General features: G+C 39.7%; 1 protein-coding gene across 1 annotated transcript; it reads left to right on the top strand.

Moving 5' to 3' along the window:
* Window positions 1-7,577: 7,577 nt before the first annotated feature.
* Window positions 7,578-9,671, top strand: LOC109221463. The gene is made up of 4 exons (XM_019385944.1): window positions 7,578-7,958; window positions 8,054-8,180; window positions 8,300-8,451; window positions 8,538-9,671. Exons 1-4 carry the CDS (start codon window positions 7,578-7,580, stop codon window positions 9,669-9,671), a joined length of 1,794 nt encoding a protein of 597 aa, XP_019241489.1.
* Window positions 9,672-14,111: the final 4,440 nt, after the last annotated feature.

Below are 14,111 nucleotides of genomic sequence, written 5' to 3' on the forward strand. Positions count from 1 at the left end.
GCCCATAACTTAAGGGTTTTGAACCCAATATTCATTCTAAGTAACTTTAACGATAATATTGCTTGTGCAGATATGAACCGATGAAAATAGAAGGCAAATTTCCTTTATTACATTGAATATATTGTAAATAATCAACGACACAAAAGCTATCTGCCACGGAGAGAATGAGCTATGATGGCACGGTTCGTTTGACCCTTACAACTAATCCTAATATTCAAGCATTGACTTTCAATAACGAATAAGAATGCCCTCTAAATTTTCGAACTTAGGACTTCGGTTCTTGACTTAGTGTGTTATGGGCCCCTAGTATCCGAGATTGAACTTTGAGGGCTCGAATACTATTAATCTAATATAAATGATCCATAATCCTTGGTCTTACACCGGTCTTCCAAACTAGGGTAGCACGCTTACTATTACCTCGTTAAAAACCTTGCTGTAAAACCCACTTCAGGAAAAAATGGTCCAAGAGAAAAAGAGTATAACACGTGCTTTCAGATCTAATCCTTAGTTTTGACTTCGATTGAGTACTTGTACTAGTTAGTTCAAAACGTAATAAACCACAAAGAAGATAATGTTCGTACCTTATCAGTAGTACCGCTTTAAGTGTGCTACATTCTAGTTGTTGGGTAGTCATATACCATTTCCGGACTCGAGCTGGAATGAGCCTTTCCCCGGTTATACCGTTGACTCTGTACGATCCTTCCCAGTTCGGGCCTAGTTTCCCGTCATCCACTTTCTTGGTATTCAATTTAACTTTCCTCAATACTAAGTTCCCCACTTGGAAGTATCGAAGGTTTTCCTTTCGATTGTAGTATCTTCCCATTCGTTGCTTTTGAGCCGCTAACCGGACTAGGGTGGCTTCTCGCCATTCGTCTACCAAATTTAAGCTTGTTGTCATGGCCTAATCATTTGATGCCTCTGTAGAATATTGGAACTTTAGGCTCGATTCCCCTACCTCTATCGGAGTCAAAGCTTTTGTGCCATAGAGTAGAGAGAATGATGTTTCATCGGTATTTGACTTCAATGCTGTTGAATATGCCCGTAGGACCTCGGGAAAAATTTCTTTCCATTTTTGTTTTGAGTCGGTCAACCTCTTCTTCAGGTTCTACAGTATAGTCTTGTTTGTTGACTTGGCTTGACCGTTCGTACTTGGGCGGTAAGTTGTTGATAAATTCTTTTTGATTTTGTAGTCTTTGAAGAACTTATTTATCTTGCCGCTGATGACCTGCCTCCCGTTGTCACACGTGATCTTGGTTGGTACCCCGAACCGGCATATTATATGATCCTAGATGAAGTCGATGACCTTTTTTCCTAACTATCTCGAACGCCTGTGCTTCGACCCATTTGGAGAAGTAGTTGGTCATAAGTATGATGTACTGGGCTTTGCCAGGTGCCCACGACAAGGGACCAACGATGTCCATTTTCCATTTCATGAATTTCCAAGGGGAAAGAATTGGGTGAAGCATCTCCGCCTGTTGGTAGATCACCGGGGCGCACCTTTGACATTTTTTACACTTTTGAACAAAGTTTTTCGCATCCTGTTCCATCTCGTTCCAGTAGTAACCGACCCTGGTCAATTTTTAAACCAAGGATTCTGCTCCCGAATGGTTTCCGCAAGTACCCCCTTGATTTCTCTTATCACGTACTCAGTCTCCCCGGAACCCAAGCACCTTACTAATGGTCTGAAGAATAATCTTCGATATAATTTTCCTCCAACCAAGCTAAACCTGGCAGCCTTAGCTCGTAGGGCCCTCGATTCTTTAGGATCCGATAGTAATTTCCCTTTCTAAAGGTAGTCTATGTATTTGTTTCTCCAATCCCATGACAAGCTCGTTGAGTTTACCTCGGCGTGACCTTCCTCTATCACAGAGTTCATCAATTGCACGACCACTCTGGAATTGGATTCATCATAGTCGATTGAAGAACCTAGATTAGCTAACGCATCGTCCTCGTTGTTCTCATCTCGGGGTACATGTTGTAGTGTCCATTCCTTGAAATGATGTAATGTCACTTGCAACTTATCCAGGTATCTCATCATCCGGTCTTCTTTTACTTCAGATATCCCATTAACTTGGTTAAGAACGAGGAGGGAGTCACACATGGCTTCGATCACCTCATCCCCCAGGCTCTTAGCCAGTTCTAGACCTGCAATCATAGCCTCAAATTTGGCTTCTTTGTTAGTCAATTTCACAATTCTAATAGATTACCTTATTACATTACCTGTGGGTATTTTTAATACGATACCCAACCCGGACCCTTTCGGTTAGAACCACCGTATGTGAATAGGGTCCACACCCTCGAGCTAGTCCCTGAGGCAAGTTATAATTCTTTTTGAACCTCAGGGTTCAACTCCGGCGTAAAGTCGGCCACAAAGTCTTCCAAAATTTGAGACTTTATTGCAGTTCGGGGTTTGTACTCAATATCGTACCCACTAATTTCTACAACCCATTTTGCAAGTCGACCTGAGAGCTCGGGTTTATGCATAACATTCCTTAGCGGGTACGGGGTCATGACATATGGGGAGCGCTAATTTCTCTAAGTGAGGATACCTCATTTCGGCATCACCTAAGGTCTACTAACAAATAGATAGGAAGCTACGTGCCTTGTTCTTCACGAACCAGGACACCACTTACCCCGACCTTGGAGACTGCCAAGTAGAGGTACAACTACTCGTTCACCTTCAGGAATTTACAGCAATGGAGGGCTTGATAGGTATCGTTTGAGTTCTTCTAAAGCCTGTTGACATTCCGGGGGTCCAAGAGAAGTCGTTATTTAGTAATGAGAAATATTGGTGGCTTTTGTCTGATGATCTTATAATGAGCCGGCCTAATGCGGTTGTCTGCCCGGCCAGTCTCTGTACCGCCTTAACGTTGTCAACTACGATGATATCTTCCTTGGATTTTATCTTCTCTAGGTTGATCTCTATTTCCCTATCAGACACCATGAAACTGAGGAACTTGCCCGAGCCTACTTCGAAAGCACACTTCTCTCGGTTCAGCTTCATGTTGTATTTCCTCAGGATGTCGAAGGTTTCCTGCAAATTTTTCAAATGGTCCTCTGCTCGCAGGGACTTAACTACCATATCGTCAATATAAACCACCATTAATTTTTCTATTTGTTCCACGAACATTTGGTTAACTAGGCGTCGATATGTGGAAACGGTATTTTTTAGTTCTAAAGGCATCATGTTATAACAATAGGTGCCGAATATAGTTATAAACGAAGTCTTCTCTTGGTCACCCGGGTCCATTCGTATTTTGTTGTACGTAGAATAGGCATCTAGAAAACTCAGCATCTCGTGCTCGGTCGTTGCATGGATCATTCGGTAGATGTTAGGCAAAGGAAATGAATCCTTGGGGCACGCCTTGTTCAAGTCCTTATAATCTACACACATTCTAAGTATATTTCCTTTTTTAGGCACGACCACTACGTTAGCTAGCCAATTCGGGTAATTAACTTCCCGTATGGAACTTATTTTCAAGAGTTTAGATACCTTGTCTTTGATTAGTGCGTGCTTGCTTTCGGACTGTGGCCTACTCTTCTATTTGATTGCTGAATTATGGATCCATGCTCAATTTGTGAGTTGTCACCTCCAGCGGGATCCTTGTCATATCTAAGTGGGACCAGGCAAAACAATTGGCATTAGCTTTAAGGAAATCAATAATTTTTTTCCTGATCTCGGGGGTTAACCTCGTGCCTAGGTATACCTTTTGGTCCGGTAGATACTCAATCAGTATGACCTGTTCTAGTTCCACCGACGCCAGCTTGGAGGCATCGGTATTCCATGACTCTCCATCGTATGATGTTTGCCGAGCTACCTGAATATATTAACACATGCTTAACTCGACATTTATTAATAAGTACGGATCTTACCAACGCATCGTTCTGAGGTTGAATGATGCCCTCGGTGTCCTCATCACTAAACGAGATGGACCCCTCCGGAACGTAGTTCGTGTGTAGTTTTCCCTTGTGATAGAACTTTGGTGCGTTTTATCATTGGCCCTTGTGGGACATCTACTCCCCCGATGATCATGTTGATCACATGTTGAGGTTCTTCTTTCTCCATTTGTTTGTTGGTGACCCTATTTTTTAGATGACTTTTGTCTCGCTCACTTAGGAATTCCTGAAGATGCCCATTATTGAATAGACAAGCCACTTCTTCGCTTAGTTGTCGACCTTCCTCAATCCCTTGACCTTGAGTACCGTGATATTTAAATATCAAGTTGTGATCCCTCTGTGCGGGATCAGACTGGAGAGACCTTGGACATTTGGTCTCCTTGATGCAGCCATGGCCGACACTATTCTCGCTGCATCCACGTTGACGTTATATTCTGATAGTCTCGGGGCTTCTCTGTCGCCGCGTGATCTATCATAACCGTTCTTACTCATCAAACCTCAGTTGCTAGGACCTTGGCACTTCTCCTATCATTCTTGGTCGAGGGTGACCGAGTCCATTTTCCCTTCTATCCCAGCTGTGTAGCTGGTAGCGATCTCTATGTGGCCTGTGCACTTGATCTACAATTATTTTAGACATGTCGCTCACTCTATTGGGATAAACAGACCCTAAGGGAGCTCCCAGCTGGTCGTCCTCGACTCTGATCTTTGACTGGTACCTTTTGCAAACATCATCCCAAAAAACCGCCGGGTACTCTACTAAGTTTTTCTTTAATTGTTGAGAAGCAACGGAACTTCGGGGGTTGAGTCCTTGGGTAAATGCCAGAACGGCCCAATCATCTGCAACTGGGGGTAGGTCCATCTGTTCCATATAAAACCTCGACACGAACTCCCTAAGCATTTCGTTGTCCTTTTGCTTGACTTTGAAGAGGTCCGATCCCTCGTCTCGACCTTGATAGCACCGACATGGGCTTTAACAAAGGCATATGCAAGCATAGCAAATGAATCAATAGAATTTAGAGGTAATTTATGGTACCATATCATTGCTCCTTTGGATAAGGTTTCCCCAAATTTTTTCAGCAACACCGACTCGATCTCGTTGTCTTCGAGGTCATTTCCCTTTATTGCGCACGTGTAGGATGTTACATGCTGGGAATATTGGGCATTAGGAACCTCTTCGGAATTTGATTCGTGCCGCACTAGGGGGAAAAGGTTTTTGAATGGATTTTTTGGAATCCGGTCCTTTCAATATTAGAGGCGCTCCCGGGATCTGATGAACCCTTGAATTGTAAGTCTCCTCCTTCTTGTCATTTGCCTCTATCTTTTTTTCACCGGAATCCACACATTTTGTTAGTGCTTCGAGCATTTTCATCACCTCTGAAGTTTCTTTGGCTTTGAATCCATCTGGTTCTATGATAATCCATTTGTGCCTCCGAGCATCTTCTCTAACCTGCTTGGGTTCGACCATGTTGTGTGCGTGATTTTGTCTTTGCAGCTGTGCTATTGCCATTTTTTGATCTTTTAACATTTCAAAAATCAATCGTAAGATAACTCCATCACCCCTCCCCCCTTCGGGCACTTCTCGAGCCGATAGTCGGGGTGCCCCGGGAATGCTATTTTTGGGATCAGTTGGTAGGTTGATATTGATGGCAACCTGTGAATTAGCGCCGACTGGGTTAGCGATTGGAGCAACATTAGGGTCAACAGGGGGCACGCCATTGCTTGGTACCACGTTATTGTTTTCACCGTGGTGGCCTGATTCGGCGTCAACGTTCAAGTATGCTGATTGAGAATTCAACATTTTTGAATAGACCTGAAATCAAACTTCAAAGAGCAAGTGTAAAATAGGGTGTGTTATAGAGATTCGTATCAAATCACCACTATTATCCTTAGCCCCACGGTAGCTGCCAAACTGTTTACCATTAAAATATGTTACAATTAAATTTGCACGCAGTTTTAAAGGGTACGTGATTTCATTTAAAATGAATGATCTAAGAACAACAAATAATTAAATTTGAGAGAAACAAAACGATCAAACTAAACGTGATGGAACAATTAAGCCTGGCTTTAAGCTGAACGCTGAAACTGATTCCGATCGAGCCCTTGAGACAGGCTCGGTTGCAGCTTGAAGAAAAGAGTAACTGAAGAACACTTTGAACAATAGTTAAAAGACAAAAATGAACTTTATTGTTTTGATATGCATGCCAACAATGGTTGAAAAACAAAAAAGGTTCTTCCCTTTATATAGTAGGGGAGTTTCAATCCTAGTACAAATCTAAGTAAGGTAAAAATCCTTCTCTTCTAGAAAATTATGATCCATAGTTGATATCACGCGAGATTCGTTCCATAATATCCGATTTATGGCGGATATTTCGGCCCCTTGTTCGTTCTCTCTAACCATCTTCCCTTTGGCCTTGATTCTTTGTTTTTCTCGAGCTCGATTCCGCTCATGTTTGGCCATGTCCAAATCTTGGTGCATCATTTATCCCCCCAGTCTCTGATCTGGGGAGCCCTTGGCTTCACCTGAGACTGTGCCAAACCACGTCCTTTTTTCGTTTCTTCATCGAAAAACAGCGGTAACTCTATCCCCGATTTTACCCGTATATAAGCTCTTAGTACTCCTTTGACATTGTAGATTTTAAAAATTATTCTCATTCACAAAATATATTTGATAGAGTAAAATTCTATACACTAATACGTAAAAGTTAAACAAAAATAAACGTAAAGTATATCTACTTAGTCAGACTATTTAAACAACAGTTATATGTAACCATTTGTAATAAGTATTTATGATAATTTAAAAAAGAAAAGAGAAGCACATGTTAGAACAAATTAAACTGTAAAATCTTTACACTATTAAAAAATGTGAGTGAAAAAGGAGAGATCGAGGGTTATGAGGCGCACGTTAACCGTTACTCTCGGTGCACGATAGCAAGGATTACGATTATGACCAGAATCAATGGCTCGTCGCCGGAAACCTGTGCATGATACTACTACGCAGTCGGGGAAACTAATTACTCCAGCAAACGGTGTCCAAAAGGATTTACTCAACTTACTTTTGGATGTTTTCTTCCACATAAATACCAGTCCATTGAGGAAGATCATGAAACAAGCAGTTATGAAGGTGATGTACAACTTCAATCTATCAAAGCGGAAGGAAAAAATGACGCAGGCAGTGCGACGACTACAGTACACTAAAGCAAATGGATCGGAGAAGCCAACTCCAACAGCAGCTAATATTGTACGAGGGAAGCTCACAAATGGGTAAAACCTTATCATTTGTTCCTCCAATTGATAGAGATGGTAAGAAAATTGGTAAATTGAGTGAGGATGATCTACAATCTCAGGCGAATTACTGGAAAACCTCTCTAATTGGGTACATAATAGGGGAAAATCCTTATGAGAAAGCTATGGAAACTTTTGTTATGAATGTGTGGAATTTTGTCACTAATCCTCATATTTTGATTCATTTTGAGGGCTTTTGTATTTTCAAATTTCACACCATAGCTGATAGAGATTAGGTTCTTCAGTCAAGGCCATATACATACAGGAGCAAACCAATGGTGCTAAGGCTATGGGAAATTGATTTCTCGTTCAGTAGAGACATTTTAAGCACAGTACCAGTTTGAGTAAGATTTCCTGGGTTGCTAGTGGGTTATTGGTCGACTGAAGCTCTACGTAAAATGGCCAGTGTAGTGGGAAAGCCCCTATACACTGATAAATTTACTGCTCATTATGAGAAGATATCCTATGCTATGGTACTTGTGGAGGTAGATGCTGCATATCCTCTGCCAGATCAACTAGAGATAGAATTACCTTTTGGCCCAATGGTACAAACTATTGAATATGATTGGAAACCTGTCTTTTGTAATGACTGTTTGAAATTTGGGCATGATTCTATTGGTTGCTGGCACAATACAAAGTGTGATGAGGAGTTGGATACTAAGGAAGGGGAAAGACCAAGAAGGCAGAGGAGAAGAGGAAAGAAGCAAGTTAAAGCTGTTAAACAAGCATGGGTTGTGAAGAAGCCTGAAGTGAATGCAGAATCAGAACCACAGAAGGAAGTATACAAAAGAGGCCTAATCATGAGATTGAATGTCTGGAGAAGGATAGAGTGAGTATAGAGCCTACACAGCAGATTGCTTCTATGCCATGTCAGGCAAATGCTGGGACTAGCACACAGGAGAACATCTGTAGAAATCCAATGAATGAAGGAAATATTGACAAAGGGAAGGAAATTGCTGAAATAAGGCATGCTGGGAGAAGAGGACAACAGATAGATCCAGGTCCATCATGTCCCTTAAATTCCAACTCTCTATGCTTATTCTCACTTGGAACATTAGGGGTCTAAATCAGGCACATAAGTAGAAAGATGTAAAGGTCTTTTTAGCTACAAATAAAGTAGATGTAATGGGATGTATTGAAACCAGAGTTAAAGAACATAAGGCTGAGAAAATACAAAAAAAGATTGCCCAGAGATGGAATGTTTGCTACAATTATTCATATGCTGTGAATGGGAGAATTTGGATACTGTGGAGATCTCACATACAAGTACAGGTTACTCATACTACAGATCAGTTCATCCATTTCTTAGTAGAGGATACTAGCACTCAATTTAAAACAAATCTTAGTGTCATCTCCAGAATGATGGCCACCAAAGGGAGAGCCTATGGAGGGACCTTAGACAGATAAATGCACAGGCTCAGGAAACATGGCTGCTTAGTGGAGATTTTAACAATATTCTATCCTCTGAGGATAGAATAGGATCCCCTATAACTACTATTGAAACACAGGGATTTAAAGATGTAATTGATGCTTTACAGCTAACCCCTCTTAGAGCTAAAGGATGGCATTACACTTGGACAAACAAACAAGGTACTGGTTCAAGAGTATATAGTAAGATAGATTGGGCTTTGGGGAACTACTGGTGGATACAACAATATGGTCATGTAGAAGCAGATTTTATGAATCCATTAGTTTCTGATCATTCCCCTATCCTAATAAAATGTGGTAAGCAGAAGTTATTGCATCCTAAACCATTTAGACTATATACAAATGTCATGGAGCTTCCACAATTTCAGAGCATTCTACAACAAGTTTGGATTCAGAACTATGATGGAACACCTGTGCAACCGATTTGGTGCAAACTGAAGACTATGAAGACACTACTGAAGGACACTAATGCCTATATGGCTTCATACAAACAAAAGCTTGAGCAGGCAAGAGAAAAATTGGTTATTGTTCAGAACCAAATTCAGCAAAATCCTTTGGCACATGGCTTATTTGATCTAGAGAAAGACACTTTCGCTGACATTGAAAAATGGAGCAATGTTGAGGAACAAGTGATGAGACAGAAGTCCAAGGCTAGCTGGATTGAATGCGGGGATGCTAATACAAAATATTTTCATGCTCAGTGGAAGATTAGATCCAGCCAAAACAGCATAACATCCATATATACTGATACAGGAGTAAAGATAACAGATCCCAAATTAGTTGAGCAGGAATTCATTAGTGTGTTTCAATCTTTGATGGGAGATTGTGCTACTGAAATACCATGTACAAACACAACTGTAATTAAAGAAGGACCATGCTTAACTACATCACAACAAAGAAGTCTAATTCAGGATGTTACAAATGAGGAGATCACAAATGCAGTATGGGAGATGCCTAAAGACAATGCACCAAGGGTTGATGGGTTCCCTGTGGGGTTCTTTACCAGAAACTGGGAGACAGTGAAAAAGGATATATTTGCAGTTGTGAATTTTTTTTTCTACTAGTAACCTACCTGGAATGATCAACACTACAGCTATCACACTAGTACCTAAGGTACCAGCACCTTCAACAGTTAAGGATTATAGGCCTATTGCATATTGTACTACAGTATATAAGATCATATCCAAAGTCATTACAAGAAAGATCAAATCTGTTCTTGGTGGATTGATTGATCACTCTCAATCAACTTTCATTGAAGGGAGGAGTATAATGGACAACATTCTGCTAAGCCATGAATTGTTCAAAGGTTACTCCATAAAAGGTGTCTCTCCTGGATGTGTGATGGAGGTGGATCTGAGGAAAGCTTATGATACTCCGGAATGGAGTTTTTTCAGGCAAATGCTTATTGATCTGGGGTTTCCATTCAAGTTTATGCAATGGATAATGACATGTGTTACCATATTATCATATTTCTTGGTGCTAAATGGAGGACTAACAAAGCCTTTTAAAGGAAGGAGGGGGCATAGGCAAGGAGACCCAATGTCTCCATACTTGTTTGTTATTGCAATGGAATATCTACCTAGACAATTACACAAGAATGGAAACTTCAACTTTCATCCTAAGTGCAAGAAGTTGAGCAGCACATATATATGCTTTGCTGATGATCTCTTGATGTACTGCAGAGCTGATTTTGAGTCCATCAAGATCCTAAATGCTGCCTTCCATAGATTCTCGGTTGTCTCTAGTTTACAGGAAAATGTCAACAAAAGTGATATATACATAGCTGGAATTTCTCAAGCTGAAAAACAGGAAATCCTTGCTACATTGAGTTTCACTGAAGGAAAGCTTCTATTAATATATTTGGGGATTCGTTTAGATTCTAAGAAGTTAGCAGTCTATCAATATTTACCTCTTATTGAGAAGATAACAGCAAGAATCACATGCTGGTCAGCAAAGCTTCTATCTTATGCTGGTAGGTGTCAACCGATAAAGGCTGTTATTTTTGGCATACAAACCTATTGGGCGCAGTTATTTGTTTTTCCAAAGAATGCGATGAAAGCAATTGAAGCAATATGCAGAACATTCCTATGGACTGGTACTGCTACTATCTCAAAAAAGGCACTAGTAGCTTGGGAAAAGGTGTGCAGGCCAATAGCTGCTGGAGGACTCAATATATTAGACATAAAAGTATGGAACAAAGTAGAAATTATAAAAAATCTACGAGATATAACAAGGAAGAAGGACTGCCTATGGATAAGGTGGGTACACATCTTCTATATAAAGAACAGGAACTTGGAAACAATGGCTACCCCTAAGACAGCATCTTGGGTGGTGAGGAAGATACTAGAAAGTAGAAATCTGATCATGGAGCATCAACAACTCCAAGAAAACATACATAGCAGGCTACAGACAATGTGCAAGAATGCAAAATTTCAGATTAAGCAGATGTACTTGAAGATGATACCAGATTACCCCATTACCCCAGAGTTGAATGGAAGAGTTTGATGCTGCACACAAATATACATCTGAGATATAGATTCACCCTTTGGCTTGCAGCACAACAGAGGTTTGCTACAGTGGAAATATTATTGAAGATTGGAATTCAAGTTCTTGCAGCTTGTGCATTCTGTGGACATAGTCTTGAAACCTTTAGCCATTTGTTCTTTGAGTGCACAAACACAAAGAAATTATGGTCCAGACTATGCTTATGGCTGGGATGTAAGAGGAACATTGGAGGTTGGAAAGCAGAACTAAAATGGGCTTGCAAGAAAGCTAAGAGCAGAAGAGGTTCAAATGCTATAACCAGCTGTGTTTTTGCCATAACTGTTGCACTGATTTGAGGGAGAGAAACAGAATCAGATTTGATAAAGCTAAGTTTGATGAGCTTCAACTATGCAGAGAGATAGTGCCGCACATACATATCAGAGGGAAGAACATAGCTAAATGGAAGGAAGAATTGCAGTAGCTGGATTGGATTCCAAGATGAAACTAAAAATAGAAACTTTGAGGTAGTTGGCTAAACAAGTGTCTGTATTGTGAAATAATATAGGATAGATAGACACAAAGTGTTAAAGAGCAGAGTGTGATGTAAGTGGGAGTAGTCTGTCAAAGCTGCTCCTCGGACTCAATTGTACAAATTTTTGAGTATCAATAGAATATAATTTTAACTCAAAAAAAAAATTCTTTACACTATTATATATTGTCAATCTGCTTCTTATTCTTTTTTTTAAATATATGAATATGATGAAGTTCCTTGAGACAAACAAAGAAGCCACGCAGGACAACAAGATCAAGGTAAAGAGAGGGAGCCATCAGGCTCACAGTGATTTTTCTCGCTATTGAGTCCTTATTCACGTGTACTTTATTACCTATAGGTTATCATCCGTACTTTTATAATAATCATTAATCTTATGTCATCCATTAAAATTAAAATATATTTATGGATTTGAGTTTAATTACAGGATGAAACAACAGATTACGTTAGGATAAATATTATTCCTAGAAAAAGAAATGCTGATAACTAGTATGTTTTAAGTAAGTTGATCAAGACGGAGCTTATTCAAAAAATTATGCTCCGCATTATTCAAATAACAAAAAAGAAAGAAAAATTATAATTTTAAAATAAATTGAAAACTATAATAAAAACACGAAAATGAGAAACGTAGAGACATAATCAAAGATGAAGTAGAAATTAAAGACCGAAATCAGGAAATTTTCCTTGTGTATTGAATTGATTGTTCCCTTTGTATATATACAAATGTATTGAAAAAATATTTCACCAAAAAATAGGAATTTCGGCCAAATCCTATTTTTAAAAGTATTCGGTTAGTGATAATCAAGGAAATCAATATTCTTGCAATAAGAAAGGAAATCAGAATAACAAAGTAATTAGTAGAAAGCAAAAGTAAATAATTGTATTCCAATAATAATCAGAACGTGTCCATACAAATGACATTTCTTTTCCTTATATAACCATCTCTAAGTACAACGTCTTTTTCCTTTTATGATCAAGTCATTATGAGCATTAATGACATTAATGAAACGTTATAATTGATAATCGTAACTGTTTCGTGAAGATCCTGTAACGTTTATTATCATTCATGCTCATTAATTGAAGACCAATGAAGTTGTCCTTTATACCGTCTTGGTTCATTCCAGCGGTGTCTCTTCAAATCGCTAAAGAGACTCGAGATACCATTTCTTCTCGTCTCTTAGACGTTTTGCTCATACCTATTAAGTCTCACGTCTTTTTTTAATACTCTTCTCCAGCTGTCGCTTTTCTAGTGATCCACATGTCTTGCCATGTCAGCCATATAATTAATTCCACATGTAACATTTATTTTTCCTAATACAGATAGTCCCCCCACTTCCACATTACTAGAAATTGAATATTTGGGAAGTGGATCTCATTTAAGGCGGGAATTTTTGCCATCGTTTCTCACGTACTATTGTACCTTCTTATGAACTGATGCGTCGTATATCACTTCCATTAATACATGTGACACGTGGCAGTCGTCGATTGGCTCTGCAACTCTTCACCGGGTTTTAGGGCTTTTATGTGGCTGCATCAGTCACGAAGTGACAGTTTTCTTAATGATGTTTCCATCATTACCTTTCTTGCATGACGGTTGCTTCTGCATATAAATACATCCTTTGCCTTTGCTTTCACGAAAAACTTTTCTACAGTGTTCTTTATTCATAACTTGTTCTTGTTCTTCAATACGTTCTACTTATACAACTATGTCTTCTTCAAATCCTGATCCACGAAAAGTTCTCATCGTAGACGAACTTCCTCTTACTTCTGCTCCTGCCAGAAGTAGGATAGGTGGTAGGTTACGTAGTTTAGGGTCGGTTTTTGTGCGTAGTTCTTCTTCTCAACCCAGTCTTACTCCTCCATTTTCTTCTAGAACTAGGGCTTCTTTTTTCACATAGATCTTCTGCTAGAAATAGAGATTCGAGTGAACCGCTTCGTGAACCTACTATCGACGAGATTATTCCTGCTGAACTTTCCTTTGTCATAGATAGAGAATTAATTAAAAATCAGGTTACTTCCATGACTTCTTGGATCGCGCTGATGTTTACCCTCCCAGATCACTGAGGGTTTAATTCTGTTGTACGTAGAGATTGCCATTGGAAATTTGACTTCCCGATTCTGGTCCCTAATGAAAATCAAAGGATCACTTCCTTTAAATCTGGTTTTTCTTTTGTGTATACATATCCCTTCACATTAGGTTTTAGGCCACCTGTTAACCCAGTTATCATTGAATTTTGTCGTTTCTTTAATGTGTGTTTAGGACAGACTGGCCCTATTGTACGGAGGGCTGTGGCATGCCTTAGATATTTGTCAAATCTGGCTCAATTACCCTTCATCTTTTACCATCTGATTCATCTCAACTCTCCCAAATAATTCCGTCATGGGGTTTTTACTCTTGTGGCGAGAAGCAAGAAGGTTTTGGTTATCCCCGAAGACGACAAACATCATGGCTGGTACGCCCGATTTGTTG

The sequence above is a fragment of the Nicotiana attenuata genome, unplaced genomic scaffold (genome assembly GCF_001879085.1).
Source record: "Nicotiana attenuata strain UT unplaced genomic scaffold, NIATTr2, whole genome shotgun sequence".
Taxonomy (NCBI): Eukaryota; Viridiplantae; Streptophyta; class Magnoliopsida; order Solanales; family Solanaceae; genus Nicotiana; species Nicotiana attenuata.